Here is a 23,842-nt window from a genome sequence, read left to right as displayed (position 1 = left end):
TAAGTATTCGTCTTTCTCTGACTTATTTCACTTAACATAATGCCCTCAAGGTTCATTCATATTGTCACAAACAGAAGAATTTCCTTTTTTTCATGATTGATGTTATTAGGTTGGTGCAAAAGTAATTGTGGTTTTTGCAATTATTTTTAACCTTTTAAACCACAATTACTTTTGCACCAACCTAATATATATGTACCACATTTTCTTTATCCATTCACCTGCCTGCAGACACTTAGGTTGTTTCCATGTCTTGGCTATTGCAAATGATGCTGCAATGAACACGGGGGTGCAGCTCTGTCTTTGAGATAGTGTTTCATTTCCTTTGGATATATATTCAGAAGCGGAGTTACTGGATCATATGGTAATTCTACTTTCAATTTTTTGAGGAATCTCCATACTGTTTTTCATAGTGGCTGTACCAATTTACGTCCCCACCAACAGAGCACAAAGGTTCCCTTTTCTCTACATTCTTGCCAATATATATTCCTTGCCTTCGCGATGATAGCCATTCAAACAGGTATGAGGTGATATCTCATTATGATTTTGATTTGCATTTCCCTGATAATTAGTGATATTGAGCACCTTTTCATGTACCTGTTGGCCATCTGTATATCTTCTTTGGAAAATGTCTATTCAGGTCCTTTGCCCATTTTTTTAAATTAGTTTCAAGTGTACAAAACAATGTAATAATTGGACATTTACCCCCTCACAAAATGACAACCCCCCGGCCCCAATCTACTGCCCCTCCGACACCACACATAGTCACCACAGTTCCACTGACCCCATTCCCTGCGCTGCACTCCACATCCCATGCATATATATATATAGAGAGAGAGAGAGAACCACAGTTGACAGCCATCACTATTCAGCTTCAGCTTCAGGTGCACACCGCAGCAGTCAGGCACCTACACTGTCCATGAAATGGTTTCCCCAATAAGACAAGTGTCCTTCAGATACCGTACAAAATCTTTACATTACTGATTATACTCCCCAAACTGTCCTTTGTATCCCCATGGCAACTCTGTGGTTACCAATTGTGCCTTCTAATCCCCTCACCCTTTCTCCCATCCCCACCCACTTCCCATCTAGCAACCCTCAGTTTTTTTCTCTATATCTCTGAGACTGTTTCTGATTAGTTTGTTCATTTATTCCATTCTTTAGATTCCACATATAAGCGAGATCATATGGTATTTGTCTTTCTCTGTCTGACTTATTTCACTTAACATAATGTTCTCTAGGTCCATCCATATTGTTGTAAATGGTAAGATTTGTTTCTTCTTTATGGCCGAGTAATACTCCACTGTATAAATGTACCACAGTTTCTTAACCCAGTCATCTACTGATGGGCATTTCGGTGGTTTCCATATCTTGGCTATTGTTAATAGTGCTGCAATAAACATTGGGTGCATAATTCTTTTTCAAATTAGAGTTTTGGATTTCTCTGGATAGGTACCTAGGAGTGAAATTGCTGGGTCATAAGGTAGTTCCATTTCCAGTTTTTTGAGATAACTCCATAGTGATTTCCATAGTGGCTGCACCAATCTGCAATCCCACTAACTGTGCACAAGGGTTCCCTTTTCTCCACATCCTCTCCAGCACTTATTGTTTCTTGATTTATTGATGATAGCCATTCTGACCAGAGTGAAGTGGTATCTCATTGTGGTTTTTACTTGCATTTATCTAATAATTAGTGAGGTTGAGCATTTTTTTCATGTCTGTTTGCCATCTGTATGTTCTCTAGAGAAATATCTCTTCATGTCCTCTGCCCATTTTTTAATTGGGTTGTTTGTTTTTTTGGTGTTGAGTTGAATGAGTTTTTTATAAATTTTGGACATTAACCCCTTACCAGATGTATCACTGACAAATATCTTCTCCCATTCAGAAGGATGCCTTTTTGTTTTATTGATGATTTCCTTTGCTGTGAAAAAACTTTTTAGTTTCATGTAATCCCATATGTTTATTTTTTCTCTTACTTCCCTTGCCTGAATAATCAGTGAAAATATTACTAAGGGTAATGTCTGCAAATTTTCTTCCTATATTTTCTTCTAGGAGTTTTATGGTTTCAGATCTTACATTTAAGTCTTTAACCCATTTTGAATTTATTCTTGTATATGGTGTAAGGAGGTGGCCCAGCTTCATTTTTTTTGCATGTGTCTGTCCAGGTTTCCCAGCACCATATATTGAATAGACTGTCTTTACCCAAATGTAAATTCTTGCTTCCATTATCGTAGATTAAATGAGCATATAGGTATGGATTTATTTCTGGGCTCTCTATTCTGTTCCGTTGATGTATCTGTCTGTTTTTATGCCAATACCATGCTGTTTTAATTACTATAGCCTTGTATGCTTTGATATCGGGTGTCATGATACCTCCCACTTTGTTCTTATTTCTTAAGATTGCCATGGCTATTCGAGGTCTTTTATGGTTCCATATTAATTTTAGGATTGTATGTTCTATTTCTGTGAAAAATGTCCTTGATAGTTTGATAGGGATTGCATTGAATCTGTATATTGCCTTGGGCAGTATGAACATTTTAACTGTATTAATTCTTCCAATCCATGAGCATGGTTTGTTTTTCCATTTATTTGTATCTTCTTTAATTCCTCTCTTCAGTATCTAATAATTTTCTGAGTACAGGTGTTTTACTTCTTTGGTTAAATTTATTCCTAAGTATTTTATAATTTTTGAAGCAATTGTAAAGGGGACTGTTTTCTTAATTTCTTCTTCTGATAGTTTATTATCAGTGTATACAAATGCAACTGATTCCTGAATATTAATTTTGTATCCTGCTACTTCACTAAATTCATATCTCAGTTCTAATCGTTTTTTGGTGGATTCTTTGGGTTTCTCTCTATATAGTATCATGTCACCTCCTTTGCCCATTTTTTAATTGGGTTGTTTGGTCTTTTTTGTATTGAGTTGTATGAGTTCCTTATATATTTTAGATATGAACCCCTTATCTATGTTTTGCAAATATTTTCTCTCATTCTACATGCTGCATGTTTATTTCATTAAAACATAATCCTTTGTTGTGCAGAAGCTTTTAAGTTTGATGTAGTCCAACTTGATTATTTTTGCTCTTGTTGTTTGTGTTTATAGTGTAATATCCAAAATATCATTGCCAAGACCAATGTCAAGGAGCTTACCCTTATGTTTTCTTCTAGGAGTATTACAGTTTCAGGTCTTACATTCAAGTCTTTAATCCATTTTGAGTTGATTTTTGATGGTGTAAGGACGGGGTCTGGTTTCATTCTTTTGCATGTGGATATCCACTTTTCCCAATACCACTTAGTAAACAGACTATCCTTTTCCCATTGTATGCTCTTAGATCTTTGTCACAAATTAACGGATTTATTTCTAGGCTCTTTATTCTGTTTCACTGATATATATACATCTGCTTTAATGTCAATACCATACTGTTTTGATCACTATAGCTTTGTAATATAGTTTGAAATCAGGAAGTGTGATGCCTCCAGCTTTGTTCTCCTTTCTCAAGATCGCTTTGGCTATTTAGAGTCACCTGTGGTTCCATACATATTTTAGGATTGCTTGTTCTATTTCTGCCATTGGAATTTTGATAGGGATTGCACTGAATCTGCAGATCACTTCAGGTAGTATGGGCATTAAAAATATTAATTCTTACAATCCATGAGCATGGACTATCTTTAACTTATTTATGTCTTCTTCAACTTCTTTCATCAGTGTTTTAGAGTTCTCAGTGTATGGATCTTTCACCTGCTTGGTCAAATTTATTCCTAAATATTTTATTCTTTTTGATGCTACTGTAAATAGGATTGCTTTCTTAATTTCTCTTTCCAATAGTTCACTGTTAGTGTATAGAAATACAACTGATTTTTGTAAATTGATTTTGTATCTTGCAACTTTACTGAACTCATTAATTAGTTCTAATGGATTTTTGATGAAATCGTTAGGCTTTTCTACATATAATATTATGTCATCTGCAAATAGTGACAGTTTTAATTGTTCCTTTCCAATTGAGATGCATTTTCTTTCTTTTTCTTGTCCAACTGCTCTGGCTAGGTCTTCCAGTACTATATTAAAGGCGCAAGAGTGAGCAATCTTGTCTTGTTCCTGATCTTAAAGGAAGAGCTTTCAGCGCTTCACCATTGAGTATGATAATCAGTGCTGCCAAATACGGCCTTTGTTGAGGTACATTCCCTCCACAGCAAGTTTGTTGAGAGTTTTTAATCATGAATGGATGTTAAATTTTGTCAAACGCTTTTTCAGTATCTATTGATACAATCACATGATTTTTATCTTTCATTTTGGTAATGTGGTGTGTCATAATGGCTGTCTTGTGGATGTTGAACCATCCTCACATATCTGGAATAAATCCCACTTGATCATGGTGTACGATCCTTTTCATGTGTTGTTGAATTAAGGTGGCTAATACTTTGTTGAGACTTTTTATGTCCATGTTCATCAGGGATATTGGCCTGTAAATTTCTTTTCCTATAGTATCCTTGTCTGGTTTTGGTATCAGGGTAATAATATTGGCTTCATAATGAGTTTGAAAGTTTTACTTCTTCTTCTATTTTCTGGAAGAGTTTGAGAAGGACTGGCATTAATTCTTCTTTAAATGCTTGGTAGTGAAGCCATCTGGTCCTGGACTTTTGTTTGCTGGGCGGTTTCTGATTACTGATTCAGTCTCCTTCCTGGAATTGGTCTGTTCAGTTTTTCTATTTCTTCATGATTCCAGTCTTGACAGGTTGCATATTTCTAGGAATTCATCCATTTCTGTTAGGTTGTCCAATTTGTTTGCATGTAATTGTTTACAGTAGTTTCTTATGATCCTTTGTGTTTCTGTGGTATCGGTTGTAACGTCTCTTCTTTCATTTACAATTTTATTTATTTGAGTTCTCCTTTTCTATCTTGGTTAATCCAGCTAAGGATTTTAAAATTTGCTTCTCTTCAAAAAAGCAATTCTTAGTTTCACTGAACTTTTCTATTTTTTCCTATTCTCTATTTCATTTATTTCTGCTCTAATCGTTATTTCTTTCCTTCTGCTAACTTTGGACTCAGTTTGCTTGTCTTTTACTATCTTTGTGTTGTAAGGTTAGGTTGTTTATTTGAGATCTTTTTTTTCATAATAAAGGCATTTACAGCTATAAAGTTTCCTTTTAGAACTGTTGTTGCTGCATCCAATAAATTTTGGTATGTAATATTTTCATTTTGTTTGTATTGATATTTTTTAATTTCTCTTTTGGTTTATTCTTGGATCCATTGGCTGTTCAGGAGTGTATGGCTTAGTTTCCATGTATTTGTGAATTTTCCAATTTCCTGTTATTAATTTCTAGTTTCATATCATTGTGGTTGGAAATGATACTTGATATAATTTCAACTTTCTTGAATTTTTCAGACTTGTTTTATGGCCTAACATATGATCCATCCTGAAGAATGTTCTGTGTGTTCCTGAGAAGAATGTGTATTCTGCTGCTATTGGATAGAATGTTCTGGATATGTCTGTGAGGTACATTTGATCTATAGTTGTTCAAGTCAGCAGTTTCCTCATTGATTTTCCACTGTTGAGAGTCAGGTATTAAAGTCACCTACTATTATTGTATTGCTGTTTATTGCTCTTTTCAGTACTGTTAGTATTTGCTTTATATATTTACATGCTCCTATGTTGAGTACATAAATATTTACAACTGTTATATTGTCTTGACGAATTGACACCTTTATCAGTATATAATGATCTTTTTTGTCTATTGTGACCCTTTTTAATTTAAAGTCTGTTTTGATCAAAGTATAGACATCCTTGTGCTTCTTTGGTGACCATTTGCATGGAATATCGTTTTCCATCCCTTCACTTTCAGCCTATGCATATCCTTAAAGCTAACGAGAGTCTTTTATAGGCATCATTTCCCTTTTGAGACGGTGTGATATTGGCAAAAGAGCAGATAAATAAATAGGTCAACAGAACAGGAAAGAGAGCCTAGAAATACACACACATAAGCATAATTAACTTTGATCTTTGACAAAGATCAATACAATGGAGCAAAGATAGTCTTTTCAACAAATGGTGCAGGAACAACTGAATACCCATGTGCAAAAAAATAAATCCAGACACAGATATTACACTCCTCACAAAAATTAACTCAAAATGGATCACAGAACTAAATGTAAAACACAAAACTACAAAACTCCTAGAAGGTAACATAAGAAAAAATCTAGGTGACTTTGGGTATGGCAATAACTTTTTAGATACAACACCAAAGGCATCATCCACTAAAGAATTATAAGCTGGACTTCATTAAACTTAAAAACTTCTGTTCTCTGATAATGTCAAGCGAACGAGAATTTAAGCCGCAAACTAGGAGAAAATATTTACAAAAGATACATCTGATAAAGGACTATTATCCAATATATACAAAGAACTTTTAAAACTCAAAAATAAGAAAACAAATAACCCAATTCAAAGGTGGGCTAAAAAACTGAGCAGGTATTTTACCAAAGAAGATATATAGATGGCAAATAAGTACAGTTTACCCTTGAAAAACATGGGTGAACTGAGCAGGTCACTTATACATGGATACTTTTCAATAAATATACAGTTGGCTATTTGTATCCCCGGGTTTTGCATGTGTGGATTCAACCAACGCAGATAGAAAACAGTATTTTCAATCTACAGATGCCAAGGGCCAACTGTATGCATTGTTCTATGTCATTTGATATCACGGACTTGAGCATCCACAGATTTTAGTATCCATGGTGGGGGGGTGGTCCTAGAACCAATCCCCGATGGATACCAAGAGATGACTGTAGTTAAAATTTTGGGAACAACTAAACTATTGACTGTGTCTATGAGTTTTTGTTTCTTTATTTGTTTGTCTTGTTCCTTTGTTGTTTTCAGTTTTATATCCCACATATCAGTGAAATCATAGGCTCTCAACTTTTTGTCTGACTTATTACGCTTAGCATAATAATCTCAAGATCCATACATGTTGTCGCAAATGTATTACAGATTGTACACCTGAAACCTATGTAACTTTACTAACCATTGTCACCCCAATAAGCTGTAATTAAAAAAACAAAATTGGAGGGCAGTCAAAAGTTATACACAGGTTTTCGACTGCAAGGAGTCAATATCCCTAACCCCAGCACTATTCAAGGGTCAACTGTATATGAAAAGATGTTCTACATAATATGTCATTAGAGAATTGCAGATTAAAAACAACAATGAGATACTACACACACCTATTAGCATGGCCAAAATCCAAATCACTGACAACACCAAATGCTGACAAGGATGTGCAACAACAAGAGCTCTCATTTATTGCTGGTGGAATGCAAAATGGTACAGCCACTTTGGAAGACAGTTTGGCAGTTTCTAACAAAAGTAAAAAACTCTTACAATCCAGCAAACACATTCCTTGGTATTTACCCAAAGGAGTTAAAAATTTATGCCCACATAAAACCTGCATACCAATATTTATAACAACTTTATTCATAAATGCCAAAAATTGGAAGAAACCAAGATGTACTTCAGTAGGTGAATGGATAAACAAACTGTGGCACATTCAGACAACAGAATATTATTCAGTACTAAAAAGAAATGAGCTATCAAGTCATGCAAAGGCATTGGAGGAACCCTAAATGCAAATTACTAAGTGAGAGAAGTCAACTGAAAAGGCTGCATACTGTATGATTTCAACTCTATGACATTCTGGAAATAGCAAACAATGGATACAGTAAAAAGGTCAGTGTTTCCAGAGGTTGGGGGAGGGAGAGATGAATAGGTGTACCACAGGATATTTAGGGTACTGAAACTATTTTGTATGATACTGTAATGATGGATACATATCATTATACATTTGTCAAAACATGTAACAATCTACCACTTCAAGAATGAATCCAAATGTAAAATACAGATTATGATGTGTCCACGTAGGTTTATCAGTTGTAACAAATGTACCACTGTGGTACAGGATGTTAATAGTGGGAGATGCAGTCCACTGTAGGGGCAGGGGGTAAATGGGAACTCTCTGTACTTTACGCTTAACTTTGCTATGAACCTATAACTGTTCCAAAATAAATAGTCTATTAAAAAAACATAGCTCTCTTAACCATTTTTTAATACTTCTACCCAGATCAAAAATATTTGTTTCCACTATGGATCAGAAGGCAAAATCACTGCCTGATTTTTCCTAAAACTTAAGCTTCCAAAATCACCTTAACTGGTATCACAGTACAGATCAAAGAACTCACTTTTCAATTTTCTTCCTGTGTTCTTTTTGCCTTTGTTGTTCTTTTACTTGTTCTCTTTCAATATCCATGAAAAGTCGTCTATATCTCAAGTACTGCTTTTGACGCTAAAGGAAAAAAGTTAAAATTGTTAAGATTCTGCTCTCAGAGGACTTTCCAAGGAAGGAAAATATCCTTGTGTCTTAGACAAGACAGCCTTATGATACATAAGTCACATGAAACAAAGTCCTTAATTTCCTTCTATTTGTGGTGACTCAAGATAATATCACATACAGTAAGAGCTTTATGTTTTCAAGCACACAGATAGCTATTAGATGTTACAGACAAATCAGAGAATAATAATTTAGTTTGTCCTTAGTACAGTCCCTTGTCAACAGCACTTGAAGAAATGATTATATTTGATATAAGACATATACCATATTCACTCTGTTTTCCCAAGTAGTAAGTAGCATAGAATCAGGGCCACAGAAAGAATGTGAGAGGTATTTTATAACAGAACAATAGTCACTTTAACTTTTCAAAATTAAAACCACAAAAGCATACTCTAAGCCTAGCCTAACATGGTGGGGAGGAGAGAAGGACTGAGGAATATCAGAGCATTATACTTTTAAAGGGAACAAGTATAATAAAAGCAAGTGCTGCTGCCATGTGTGTAATATGTTCATACATCTGTATTTATATATTCTCCTTTAAGGACACAAGCTACTCAAGGGGCACTACTATATACATAGATATGTTTTTGCCCTTTAAGTAGCTTGTGTCCTTTTAGCAAAAACTATTAAAAATCTAATAGCAGTTCTCAATATTGACAATACAGTACAATCATCAGTGGTATTTTTTGAAAAACACAAATGCCCCAAACTACCTTTTCAGTTACCAATTCGGTATATCTGGTTTCAGTATATCCAGGCATTTGTATTTTGAAAAAAGCTCCACATCTGATTCTGGTGCACACCCGGTGTTAAAAACTGTTTGTTTAAACTAACTTTAGATTGAAAAGAAAAAAAAGGAAGCCATAAATTAAAACTCTTCCTTCAAAGAAGTTATTGTGGCAAATATCACTAACTAGAGAAATTCACTAGGATCATATCTCTGACTTTACATCAAAGTACCCTAAATCCTAGGAACTTAGAAGAGAAGTTCGACATATTATAATGATTCAAGTAATTTGCCTTTATCTATGGAATTTGTAGTATTAGCTATTAAGGTGTTAGGACACAGAAATTGTTTCCAATTTCACATATACTGTTATGGTAGAAACACTGATGTCCAAAAGTGATTATCATTCCATACCTCTTTCTTGTCTTCTTCTTGATCTACTCCAGATTGAAGTGCCAGTGGAGTTAGGAATTCAGTGTTCAATCCTGATTGATATTCATCACAAACCTGTTAGAAAGTCCAGTCACACAAAGTGACAAAATTGCCAAAAGCTAGCCCTGGGCATGCTTTTGATATTTTCATCTATTGATTCTCTCCTCCTGCAACTTTGAGCTCAACTGGATAAAAAAATTACATATATATATACACACATATATATATGTATATGTATATACATATATATATGTGTGTGTATATATATATGTATATATATATATGTGTATATATATATATGTAAAAAGAATGAAAGGAAGCAGTTTCAGAAGCAATTAACCGAAAAAGGGGAAAAAAACAATAAACCAAAGAAAAAAATTCAGATCAAAAGATGGATGAACTGATAACAAATCAAAATGTTCAGAATGAAAGTTCTTCTAAAGTGCTTACTTGAAATCATTCTATCATGAGTGTGCTTGGGATTCAATCCAAGATATAAAGCCAGTTCCCTTAATATCTCAAATTTATAAGCATTTTCAGTTTACACAACTCTCTTGATGGGTGAGAGTCCTGAGAATAAGAACCTGGAAATACTATAATAATCAACTGACACGGCAGGGAGGAAACTGGAGCTAACTCCTCCCACATTACTAGGAAAACCTTAGGACATAACTTGGTATGTCCATAATTTGGACATCAAATTATGATCTGTACCATTTATTAATGAAAGCTTAAAATTACTTTTATCTTTTTAGCATAAAAGGCATTTATCTTTCAGGGAAGTTGCAGGATATAAGATCAGTACACAAAACTCAATTATATTTCTATAGACTTGCAATAAACAGTCTGAAAGTGAAATTCAGGGGAAAACCCATTTATAATACTATCAAAAACACTAAGGAATAAATTAATAACAAAGTATAAATTTTAAACTCAGAAACTTACAAAACGTTGAAAGAAATTAAAGACGATCTAAATGGATGGAAAGACATCTCATGTTCACGGATCAGAAGACTTAATATTGTTAAGATGGCAGCACTCCCCAAACTGATCAACAGGTTGAATGCAATCTCTATTAAAATTTCAGTTGACTTCTTTGTAGAAGTTGACAGGGTGATTCTTAAATTCATATGAAAACGCAAGGGACCCAGAATAGCTGAGATGATCTTGAAACAGAAGAACAAGCTGGAGGATTCACTCCTCCCAATTTCAAAACTTACTACAAAGCTAGAGTAATCAAGTCAGTGTGGTACCAGCATAAGGATAGACGTATAGATCAACAAAATAGAATTGACAGTTCAGAAATAAACCCTTATATTTATAATCAAATGAATTTTCATAAGAGTGCCAAGAAATTCTATGGGTAAGAATAGTCTTTTCGACAAATGGTGGTAAGATAACTGGATATCCACATGAAAAAGAATGAAGTTGGATCCCTACCTAAATAACAGGAAAAACTGACTCTTATACAAATATTAACTCAAAGTAGAACACATACCTAAATGTAAAAAACATAAAATTCTTATAGAAACACATAAGAGCAAATCTTCATGACCTTAGATTAGGAGAAGGTTTCTTAGATATGATACCAAAAACACAAGCCACAAAAGAAAAAGAAGATAAATTGGTCTTCATCAAAATTAAAAACTTTTGTGCTGCAAAGGAAACCATAAAGAAAGTGAAAAGACAACCCACAGACTGGGAAAAAAAACACTTGCAAATTATATAACTAATAAGGAACCTGTACGTTGAATATATTAAGAACTCACATAACTCAATAATCAAAAGACAACCCAATTACAAATTGGGCAGAGGATCTATTGGACAGTTTTCCAAAGAAGATATACAAATGGCCAATAAGCACATGAAAGATGCTCTTCATTAACCATCAGGAAAAGGTAAATCAAAACCACAGTGAAATATTACTTCACACCCACTAAGATAGCTATAATTAAAAAGACGGGTAATAACAAGTGTTGGTGAGGATGTAGACAAACTGGAACCCTCATACACCACTAGTGGGCATGAACAATAGTGCAGGCACTCTGGAAACCAGTCTGGCAGTCCCTCAAAAGGTTAAGCATAGAGAGCATATGGCCCAGCAATCCTCCTCCTATGTATATAGCCAAGAGAAATGAGAACATGTATCAACAAAAAACTTGTACACGAATAGTCACAGCAGCATTATTCTTAACAGCCAAGAAGTGCAAAAAATCCAAATATCCATCAACTAATAAATGGATAAATAAAATGTGCTAAATGCACAGAATGGAATATTATCCAATGGATAGGAATGAAGTTCTGCTACATGCCACAAGGTCAATGAGCTTTGAAAACATAACGCTCAGTGCAATAAGCCGGTCACAAAAGCCAGACGTGGTGCATAATCCCACTTACATGAAATGCCCAGAAAAGGCAAATCTACAGTGACAGAAAGTAGATTAGTAGTTGCCTGAGGCTGGGATGCGGGTAAGGGGACAGGGGGATGCTAATGGGTACAGGACTTTTTGGGGTGATGAAAATGTTCCGAAATTGATCGGAATAATGTTTGTACAACCCTTTGAATATACTAAAAACACTGAACTGTACATTTTAAAAGGGTTAATTGTATGGCATGTAAATTACATCCAGTCCTCATCATTTACATATTCCTTATTTGTGAATTCACCTATTTGCTAAAATTTATTTGTAATCCCAAAATCACTACATCTGGTGCTTTTGTGGTCATATGTAGATAAGCAGAGTACTGTGAAAAACTTGAGTCGCCAATTGTGCACATTACCAGCTGAGGTTGAACACGATTTTGTTTTCAGCCTTCATACTATAAACAAGTATGAAGGTATATTTAATGCCAAGTTTTTCACATTTTTTGCATTTTGTTGGTGATTTTGCTGTTTAAAATGGCCCCCAGCCACAGTGCCATAGTACTATCTAGTATTCCTAAGCATAAGAAGGCTGTGATGTGTCTTATGGAGAAAATACTTGTATTTAATAAGCTTCATTCAGGTACGTGCCACAGTGTTATTGGCTGAGCTCAAAGTTAATGAATCAACAATATATATTAAATAAGGTGTCTTTAAATAGAAATACACATAAAACAAGGTTATGTATAGGTCAGCTGACCAAAACGTTGTAATCAGAGGCTCGTAGGCACCTAACCCTGTACCTCCCCTAGGAGCCATGTACTTCAGTATTTGCTAATTCAGTGTTTGAGGCAATTTTATAGAATATTAAGTACCGTAAGTAACAAGAAATGACTGCATATCTCAATAAGGCTATTATTTTTAAAGTTATTTATTTATTTGTTTTAGATAAAATCAGAAAATGATACATAATGAAAGGCTAATTGGTGGTTCTCGCTGGAATTTTTGTGGGTTTTTTTTTCTTTCCGTTTGTGTTTACTTTTACTACAATAAAAATGAAATTATTTTCTGCTTTCCAAAAAGTAAGACAAAGTGGACTGCCAGCACCAGCGAAGGAGTAAGTCCACTACGGGCCTATCTCTCTCACTGACTGGAGCTAAAAATTCCAAGAAACACAGCCCATGGGATCTGGAGAGTGTGGGGGCTGGGTATTCTGAAGAGAAGCGAGCTAGAGAAGTGGTTCCCTTAATTCTGTGTATGCACTGGCACATGTCCCAGACTCACCCCTGAGCTGTACGAACACGGCATGGACCTAACGGGGCACAACAAGCCTTGGGGAACCAAACTAACACGCGAGCCACTGTTCACAGGAGGTGAGAAACAACTGATAGTCTGAACTTGACCAGGTTGACTGCCTGCTAGAAGAAAAAAACAAACAAAAAAGATGCAACCTTCCTCAGAGGATTTTAACGAGAACCAGTCTTACAATATAATATTCAAAGTTAGATCCAGCAGAAAAGGTAGCAAGAAAATCCAGAAAATGTGTCCAGAGAGAGACAACTCCTCCTCTAAGGTAGTAGGAATAGGAAGAATGGCAACAAAGTAAATGGCTAAAGCAGTTATTGCGTGATGGCTTCTATTTTCTTTATGAAAGACGGAGAGGATGGGGGAAGGGCAAGAACTTTACAGGGTGTTTAAGGTTTGAATTATCAGTGTGGGCCACAAGGGGCAGGTAAAAAAATGCTCAGCACCACTGGGGACCCAGCTGGGACTGTGAGCACTAGTACAAACGTGGGTCAAATCTACACGAATAAAGTGTTTTCTCCCATAAAGCTTGATTATTTGGGGAAAGGGCTGATCCAGGGCTGAGGATTTTCAGGGCTGGCATGGCAGAAGGACAAGAAGAGGTTGTGTCCACAAAGCTGCACCCTCTGCTGAACAGCCAGGGTTAGGGACTTTTTCTTGTGCTCAGTTAATGCCCTATGTATCCAATAGCACGAGTTATGTTGCTTCATAACCATCTGCTTATGTGTCAGTCTCTCTTCTTTAGAAATTTGAGTGCTGTGTCCTGTTCACAGCTGTATCTTTGATGGTTAGTACCTAAATAATTGCTAACACCTAACAGGTACTCAATTAAGTGTTTGATTGATTGACTAATTCATTCAGAACGTATTTCGCAAGAGACTACCAGGGTACCAGCACTATGCTAACAGCTGCCCATACACTGACTGGTAAACAAAGCAGGTGTGCCTTTCCTCATGAAGCTGACAGACCAGTGGAAAACAGGTAAATAAGTACACAATTACAAAGTGTTCTGTGGACTGAGAAGGAAGCAGGATGCAGGGATAAAGAGAAACAGCAGAGCGGGGGGCTGTTTTTGATAAGGTGCTCAGGGCAGTCTTTTCTAAGGAGTTGACACTGTAGATGAAACCTGAAGGATGAGAAAGGACGAGCGTTGTGAAGAAAAAAGGGAAGAATGTCCAGAGAGAGAAAAAACACATGCAAAAGACCTGAGGCAGGAAAGACCATGGCACAGTTCAGAATATATAAATGATCGCGAAGAATAAAACATGACAGCATACCCTTAGGCCAATGTTACAGACCCAAACTAAAAATCACGATAGAGCCGCAGTTTAGTTCTGAAAAACTCAGCCCAAATCCTACTTTCTGCCTGTATGCCTCCTTTTCTTTCTGCTGTCTTAAAAGAGCCAAGAGGAAATTTCTCTTAATCTCGTTCATATATCATAACACTGCTGGCTGCCCGAAGTCTGTTTTTAAAAATAACATAAAACCACAAGATGGAAATTATCCAGACAGTGGTAAAATTCTAATGGCAATAAACTAGACTTCAGCTAAGGAATGGAAAAATCTTAGTAGGCCAGGGTATTTTCACATTTTCTTGAAAACCTACTGATCTTGACTCAACACACCAAAACTTAGGCAATATACGTAACCCTAACAAGTTCCAGCCCGAGCTCTGAAGAGTTTATTTTTTGGTGATGTGCCTTATGCTCTACCAGCTACTGATGGAGGTCAGGTCCGGGCCATTGGGTGGACCATCCTCCTGAGCCCTTCCCCTCAGAAACCACGCGTTTCTTCTCCTCTCACACCATAAAAGACAATGGCCACCAGAAATAAACCTTTTCTAAAGAACATACATATAAAAGATAGTTTTTCCAATAGACAACAAGTGCTCCTGACAATACCGTAGGTTTCAGTGAGAGCCCAAGAATAACCTTAGGTCAGGACACGTTTTACACACCATGAAATAAAACAAGAATCTGCTTTTTGCTCCGCCTTACCACTCCCCAGCTCAGTAAGTGCCTGCAATCCTGTTTAAACTCTAGGGTCTGCACTACCTGTCTTCTGCTGGAAGCCTCTCTCCGGTGCTCGGGTAGAGGATGCTGGTTGCCATCCAGAAGCAAATCTCGCCATTTTTCAGTTGTCCCAACAGACGGCTGCTGCCTGGAGTATAAGGTCTAAAAGATACAAAAGCACCCACCAAATTGGATGAGCAGTGAGATAATGGTCATGAAAATACTGCAGGCTGCAGTGAGAGCCCTCAGGTCATCTAAACAGGTCAGGAGAGTCAGATATATTATGGCATAAAAGTAGACATTATACTGCTCGCCATGACTGTGGATTTTAACAGTATCCACAAAGCAATTATAAGTTTTTTCATCTATAAAACAAGGATAATAGATTCTATCTCCCAGGGTTATTGTGAGAATTAAACAAGACAATGGATACAAAGTTCTAGAACAATTTTGGCTATGGTAAGTGCTTAAGAATGTAAGCTGTTATTCATAATAATATTAATATTATTGACAGTATTAATAAGAGACACCACTACCGTCCTCATCGTCACTGTTGCTGGTAGCATAGCTCTGGCCCCCATCAAACTCTAACTAATTCACTTTCTGCTGCTCAGTCTTTACTACCTCCACTCTGCCTGCTCTCTGGCAGAGCCTAGATCCTGGCTATTCATGGCACTCCCGAAATAACTCCTTTCTGTATCTCTCATCTGGCATGTTATGTGAGGCCTGCCCAGAGTTCCTGTGCTAACAGACAACATAAACATTGGAACATCAACTGTCCAAGCAGGAGCATCATGCCAGGGCTATAGAAAAAGCTTCAGTGAATTGGCCCGAAGTACTGTCAATACGTCAGAATGGTGATATGTCACAGAACAAGATGATATTATATCCTTGCCTGTTGCTACTGACCTTAACACTAAGCCCCTGGAGCAGTTACTATGTCGCCCTGTCAATCTTAAGCCAAAACCTAAGCAACTTACTCTCTGCTACTTACTCCTCATGATAGTACACTCTATTTATTCTCTGGGAGAGGCTAGGTCTTCAATACTGGCTGAAACATGCCAATGGCATTCCAGAAGCAATTCCTCTTTCAAATGCCCCTCTCTCAAAAGATGAGGGTTACATAAAAGACAAAACTAATTGTCTAAGTAGAAATGATGGGTTAGTGACAATAATGTGGACTTTAGTGACAACCCCAGAAGAACGATACTAGGGGAGGATAATATAACACAGGGGTGTGTGGGTGTGTGTGTGTGTGTGTGCGTGCGTGTAATATAAAATTTCCAAACACACATCAAAGTAGGGGGAAAAAATAGTATAATGAATCCCAAGATACCCATCACCCAGCTTCAACAATTAGCAATGCTGTTTTTTTCATCTATTTCTTCTCCCACTTTTTTTCCTGGAGTATTTCAAAGCAAATCTCAGATTATCCTGGCTTTTTTTCTTTTTCTTTTTTCTTTTCTTTTTTTTTTTTTTTTGCACAGGACAACTCTTTATTCAGCAACACATTTGAAAGAAGGCTACAAGATAATATTTTTTATAATGTTGCCAGAATTTTCCCAAGGTATAGCCAGGAGACAAGCTTATGTCATTTCCACAAGTACTCCTACTTGTATGCTTTCTCACCTAGACTCTTTAGAATGGGCACATTTTGAAATAACGGAAGAGATTATATTCTCTGCCTAACTCTAGAAGCCTTAATTCTATGTATCCTATATACAAGCTAGCTTGACAAGCTCCAGCCCAAATCTTAAGCAATTTCATCTCTGTTACTCTTTTGGAAAGTGCCAGTCCTCCCACTGTATTCTGCACTACCTGGTCTCCAGAGGAGGCTTGGTTCTGGAGGTTAGGAGGCAGATACTGATAACCCACCAGAGAAAAGTCATCTCTCCCTTTCTCATGTATCAAATCAGAATATGGCTCCTTGAAGCATACTTTCTAAAAGACAAAACAAACAAACAAAAAAAAAACCTGTAAATTGTCCAGTAGGAGTAATGTGATAGCAATAACATTTTAGGCTTTATTAAGAACTTTCTAGTAGTTTTTAAAACTCAGGATAATTTGAAATATTATGGAATAAAACAGAAAACCATATTTTTTGTCGGTTCTGAAGCCTAGCTGAGAACAAGTTTTGCAAGCTTTCCAAACTCAACCCTAAACAAGTCAGTTCCTGCTGTTGTCTCTCTTTTTTCTGTTCTACCTTGCCCTGGATGGAGACCTGATCCTGATGCCAGTGAAGAAGATCCTGATGGTCATCCAGAGGAAATACCTCTCTCCCTCTCCTACCTATCAAAATTGATGTTGACTGCTTCAAATTTCCTTTCTAAAAAAGAATAAACACAAAATATCAATTGTTCAGTTAAGAAATACAACTAATAACACTTCAGGCTATAGCGAGAATTCTAGAGTTAACTGAGGTCAGAGTATAACTAGACATTTTATGGAATAAAACAAAACACTCTATTCCACGAGCCCACCCAAAACCCTAAGTAATTTACTTCCTGTTGATCCCTTTCTTCTTCCTTTTGGTCTAAATGATCTCTGGTGGAGGGCTGGCCTGGGAACCTGGGTAAAAGATACTGGTGGACACTTGTGGGCCACTCCTTTTTCCATCTTTCAGATGTCAAAGCAGATGCTAGCTGCCAGATATAGTTTTCCTAATGAAGATTAAAAACAAAAGAGTAAATTGTCCAGACGGGCAAGATGCTGCTGATAGACTTTAACACTTAATGAGAAGCCTGGAGTTTTTAGAAATCAATCAGGAAACTATTTTTTCCAACTATGAATCACCAAATCAGTCCTTACAAATCCCACTCCAAACCTTAAGTAGCTTATTTCTTCTTGTTGTATCTCCTTTCCACTCTCTTTTACCTGATATCTGGGTAGAGAATCCTGGTCTTGACATTTGAGTAGAATATTCTGTTCCCTGGGTAGAAAATCCTGGTCTTTAGGTAGAAAATCTTGGTCCTGACATTTGGGTAGAACATTCTGGTCTTTGGGTAGAAAAGCCTGATTTGGGGGTAGAAAATCCTGGACGTCCAACATAATACTCCCATCTTCTAGTTCAGTACTCATAGCTTCCAGTATAATACCATGAGTTTCTGTCTTAACAACCAGGACTTCAGGCTCAGTGGCCTGAGCTTTGGGCTCAACAGCTTGGCCTTCCAGCTCAGGAGCCTGGGTGTCTGGCTCAGTACTCTGGGCTTCCAGCTCAATACTTTGGACTCCTGTCAAATCACCCTGGGTTTCCAGCAGATCGCCTTGGGCTTCTGGAAGATAATCTTGGGTTTCTGGCAGAATATCCTGAAGGCCCTGATGAGGTAACTGCTTCAGCTCTTCCTCTTCCATCACAGCAAATAATGGACTTTTGAATTGTACTTTCTAAAAGTGAACATAAAAATCAAATATAGAATGCCAGGTAGCAGCAACACTCTAGGTTTTCCACGAGATTCCTAAAACAATCTTAAAAGAAAATGGTAGTCAAATAAATTATTAGAATAAAATGTGAAATTATACTCTGCTCAACTTACCCAAATCTACAATCCAAACCAGTACAAATGGCATCCCTCGTCTAAATTGTAATTAGTTTAATTTCTATTATACTATTCCCTTTCACTCTGCTTTACCCGAGCTCTGCTGAAAGGTATGTCCTTCTCTTCAGAAAGGAGATCCTGCTGGTCCCACCAAAACAAATTTTCTCTCCCTTTCTTGTCTGGCATAATAGATGAAGATTCCTCAGAGTCAGGTTCCTAAAGAACATACAAACAAATGAAAAAAAAAGACAAATGTATCATTACCGGTAGAAATAATGTGATTGCAATAAAATCCTAGGCTTCAGCACACTACTAATATAATTTTAGTAGGTCAGCATAGTCAAATATTATAAAAAACAGAACATTACAAAAGAAGTATAAGGCTGTACACTGAAACTATAAAACATTCTTGAAAAAAATTAAAGAAGATCTAAATAAATAGAAAGACATCCCATGTTCATGTATCTCAGAAGACAATATTGTAAAGATAGCAATAAACCCTTACATTAACAGTCAACTGATTTTCAGCAAGGGTGTCAGGACAATTAAATGGAGAAATAATAGTTTTTTCAACAAATGGTATTGGTACAAGTGAATATCCACAAGCAAAAGAATTAAGTTAGAACACTTCCTCACACCATTTATAAAAATTAACCCATAGACCTAAATGGATCATAGACCCAAATGTAATAGCTAAAACTATAAATTAGAAGAATATATAGGAGGAAATCTTCATGACCTCAGATTAAGCAGTGGTTTATTAGATACTACACCAAAAGCACAAGCAACAAAAGAAAAAAATAGAAAAACTGGATTGCACCAAAATTAAAAATTTTCTGCTACAAATGATAGCATTAAGAAAGTGAAATCACAACTGACTGAATGGGAGGAAATATTTGCAGATCATATACCTGACGAGGGAGAATTCATAAAGAACTCTTACAACTTGATAAGAAAAAGACTACCCAATTTAAAAATGGGCACCGCATTTGAATAGACAGTTTCTCCACAAGAAACATAGAAATGGACAATAAGCACATGGAAAAAGATACTCAAGATCATGAGTCATTAGGAAACTACAAACCAAAATACCACTTCACACCCACTAGGATGGCTATAATCAAAAAGATGAACAATAACAAGTACTATTGCAGAGGATGTGAAGACATTGAAATCCTCATATATTGCTGATGGAAAACAGCTTGGCAGTTCCATAAAATATTAAATATGAACTTATCATATGACCCAGAAATTCCACTACTAGAGAAATGAATGTCTACACAAGAACATGTACACAACTGCTCAGAGCACAATTATTCATAAAAGCCAGTAAGTGGAAACCTAAATGTCCATCAACTGATGAATGGATATACCAAATGTGATATAGCCATACAATGGAATATCACCCAGCAATAAAAATAAAGCACTGACACATGCTACAACATGGATAAACCTTGAAAAATAAGCCAATCACAAAAGACCACATATTATGATTCCATTTACATGAAATACCTAGAATAAGCAAATCTACAGAGACAGAAAGTAGATCAGTAGTTGCTTAGGACTGTGGGTAGAGACAGAGAGGGAATTGGGAGTGACAGCCAATGGATACAGGGTTTCTTTTACAGTGGAAGAAAATGTTCTAAATTAGATCATGGCGACAGTTGTACAACCCTAGAATACACTAAAAACCACTGATGGGTAAATTGTGTGAATCCTATCTCAATAAAACTGTTAAAAAAATACTAGATGTTATCATCTTAACTGTTAAACCCATCGTTTATTAGCTGTGGACAGTTGTAACAAGCCATTATTATGCCCCTTCTACTCTTTACATTTCCCTACCTGATTTTCCACAAATTTCTGGTAATATACAGTATTTAAAAGACCTTGATAGAACTTAATGGGTAATTCTCCTCTTATTTCTATATTTATCCTGATGAATGCTAGTTTCCTATAAAGTGCTTTCTGGGGAAAAAAAATCAATACAAATATAAATGGTCTAGAGAAAGTAATATGCTCATGACACTAAGTTGAGTTTTTGTGAACGATCTGGAGTGGTCTTAGCAGGCTATGGTAGTCTAATACAGAAAAAAGGAAAACAAATAGTTCTATTTCAAATGTACGAACAAGTCACTCACACATCAAACATATGGAGTGAAATAGGCTGGTAGGAGATATATTAACTTCATAAATGACAATTTGCCTCTATTCTAGCTAGTAACAACTTTAAAAGGCTTATGATTTTTGTCTTGAAGACCTGACAACAGGCAAGCAAATATATCTTCTATTTCCCTATTTCCCCGAAAATAAGACCTAGCCAGACAATCAGCTCTAATGCACCTTTTGGAGCAAACATTAATAATAAGACCCAGTCTTGTATTATCTTATATAAGACGCGGTCTTATGTTATACTAAAATAAGACCCATATTATATTATATTATGTTATGTTATATTATATTATTATGTTAGTCCCAGTCTTATAGTAAAATAAGACCAGGTCTTATATTAATTTTTGCTCCAAAAGACACATTAGAGCTGACTGTCTGGCTAGATTTTATTTTTGGGGGAACACGGTTGTATCTCCAGATCTGGAAAAACAATAACCAGACAGCTTCTGATGTCAGTAAAAATAAGTGCAACAAGGAAATGAAATCAGAGTTCAACTGGGTTATAGATTGTTCTCCTTCCTTATTGGAAGATTCCCACTTCATTCAACCAAGGAGGTAGAAAACCGCTCAGATTTGAGGGAAAGACTACACACTTGATCTGATCTAAGTGATAAGAAAAAGTTCACTAATTTCTTAGATCCTTCTCAATTTTATGGAGATTAGTTTCCGATGTTATAACTGAAAAATACACATGCATTCTTTGGAAGCAAGCAGACAGTCTGAACTCATCATCACACCATAGTATAATAATGTATTGCACTTAAATGGCACCTTTGACATATAAAACTGGTTTATACAAGGATGTTATCTTACACTTAATCCTCCTCCCTTCTACTAGATAATTGTTTTAGTTAGACCTATGAACAGTACTTTTTCTGGAAAAACGATTGAAAGGTCTGAAATGTTCCACACAAATATGAAATATCAATCTCTAGGATCTAATAACCCTTTTGCTTCTGGTTTTTTAGAATGTGTCCAATCGCCTCATTCTAACAGTACCCTGGAATCAGTCTAATAGCCCAAATTATAGTAAGGCCAAATCCAAGATAGGCATAAAAATTATCAAGATACCAAGCCCTTGAGGAGAATTTAAGTACAAAAGAAACTCTACCTTGAGTCACAACAAGACAATGCTAGAAAAAGGTAATCATACTGAATGCATCTAAGATGGAATGCCATATATAAACACACACCCATGCCCACTTGTATTTTTATATTTAACTATAAATTTCTTAGTTATCACTGGAGAGAGACATTATAGTTTAGTATTTACAAACATACGAGACAAATATTTTAAACAATGTTATTTTACAAGTATAGTCTTAAGTATCCTTTTAAGTCTAATTCCACATTTGGATTCCCATTTTTGATTGCTGTGTTGAGATACTTTAGGAAAAAATACAAAAATATATGTATAATCTAGGAAAATGTCAAAGAATATTAATTAGGAAGTGAAACTGAGAAAGAACTAAATAAGACACACTGTTGATGATGGCAAAAAAACAGTAAAAAAGATTAATGGTTCATTTTTCTAGATGCCTATCAAAACTTGAAATTAATCCCAAAATTAAGTAAATACAGGAAAAGTACATGAGTTTAGCATCCAAATCTCTGAACACTGAAATAAGTAGGCACCAAAATAACGTTATTTTACAAGTATAGTCTTAAGTATCCTTTTAAGTCTAATTCCACATTTGGATTCCCATTTTTCAATTTTAAGAATTTTTAATTTTTAAATATTAATAAAAAGAATTTGTTTCTTTTAAAAAATATAATGGTATTGAGTTTTTCCTAATTATAAAGCAAAATACATACATTATGGAAAATTTTTAAAGTAAAGAAAGCCAACAGGAGGCAATATTATAAAAATCACTTGTAATAACACTACCCAGAAATAGTATTCTTTCCAGGCTTTTATCTATGCACATAGCATTCTCTCCCCATCTCTTTATTTTGCTTTATTTTTTTCATAGCACTTATCATTTGAAATTATATTCTGTATCTGTTTGCTTATTTATTATATGCTTCCCCACTAGGACAGATGCTCCTTGAGGGATCTTTGTGTATATTTTCACCACTGTAAGTCCTGGTCCTAGACCAATGCCTGGCAATTATAGATGTTCCATAAATATTTGTTGAATTAATTTTTTTAATTGAGATTATAGTGTATATAATTTTGTACACTATTTTTTCCACTGAACTTTATATCACAGACACTTACCCTTGTCTTCAGATATTCTTTGAAAGCACATTTTTTAGAATGGCTATATATGGATATATTATAATTTTTTAACCATTCCCTACTATTGAATATTTAAGGTATTTCCAATTATTTTACAGTTCTAAATAATGCTGAGATATAAATAAATCTTTACCTGTATTTTTTATCTCTATATTAAAAAATAATGTATTTGAAATTAATTTACCTCTTGGGTGGGAAAGCTTTTCCTTGTACGATCTGGAAACACTGATGTATTTTTTTTACTCACAATTTTAAAGGATGCCAGCCGATGACGAGCTTGTTTCATGGTTTGACTAAGCTGCCAAGAAAAGGGGAGGAAAAAGCAAAAAAAACAGGCTAAAGTTTTATGGGGTTTTTTTAATTTTTTTTTTATTTTTAGGTGTATAAAACAATGTAATAGTTAGACATTTACACCCCTCACAAAGTGATAACTCACCCCAATCTCCTACCCCCCTAACATCGAATATAGTTGTTACAAATCCATAGACCATATTCCCTATGTTGTATTCCACATCATGACCATACACACACACACACACACACACACACACACACACAAACACAGAGGGTGCCAAAAAAATGTATACACATTTTTTAAAAGGAAAAAGCTGTATTAAATTTATGCTGATGGTAACCACTTTGAGCACCTCTTGTAATTGCAGAAGTCAAACGTG

The 23,842-nt window shown here is 35.7% G+C and overlaps 1 protein-coding gene across 4 annotated transcripts in view; it reads right to left on the bottom strand.

Moving 5' to 3' along the window:
• Positions 1 to 23,842, bottom strand: part of CCDC15 (coiled-coil domain containing 15) — a 65,146-nt gene that overhangs the window by 25,904 nt on the left and 15,400 nt on the right. For 2 of the 4 annotated variants that reach the window (XM_033097169.1, XM_033097172.1), the window contains 8 exons: positions 23,353 to 23,466; positions 18,848 to 18,970; positions 18,093 to 18,602; positions 17,720 to 17,878; positions 17,037 to 17,159; positions 15,261 to 15,380; positions 9,521 to 9,613; positions 8,231 to 8,334 (listed from right to left, as the gene is read on the bottom strand). In XM_033097169.1, the coding sequence (XP_032953060.1) occupies positions 8,231 to 8,334; positions 9,521 to 9,613; positions 15,261 to 15,380; positions 17,037 to 17,159; positions 17,720 to 17,878; positions 18,093 to 18,602; positions 18,848 to 18,970; positions 23,353 to 23,466 (1,346 nt within the window). The remainder of the gene's footprint in view (positions 1 to 8,230; positions 8,335 to 9,520; positions 9,614 to 15,260; positions 15,381 to 17,036; positions 17,160 to 17,719; positions 17,879 to 18,092; positions 18,603 to 18,847; positions 18,971 to 23,352; positions 23,467 to 23,842) is intronic. The other 2 variants (XM_033097170.1, XM_033097171.1) reach the window with 2 other exon arrangements.

This window comes from Rhinolophus ferrumequinum, chromosome 25, assembly GCF_004115265.2.
Source record: "Rhinolophus ferrumequinum isolate MPI-CBG mRhiFer1 chromosome 25, mRhiFer1_v1.p, whole genome shotgun sequence".
In the NCBI taxonomy this organism is placed as follows: domain Eukaryota; kingdom Metazoa; phylum Chordata; class Mammalia; order Chiroptera; family Rhinolophidae; genus Rhinolophus; species Rhinolophus ferrumequinum.
The sequence above is the reverse complement of the archived record's forward strand: the minus strand, read 5'-3'. Positions and strand labels throughout refer to the sequence as shown.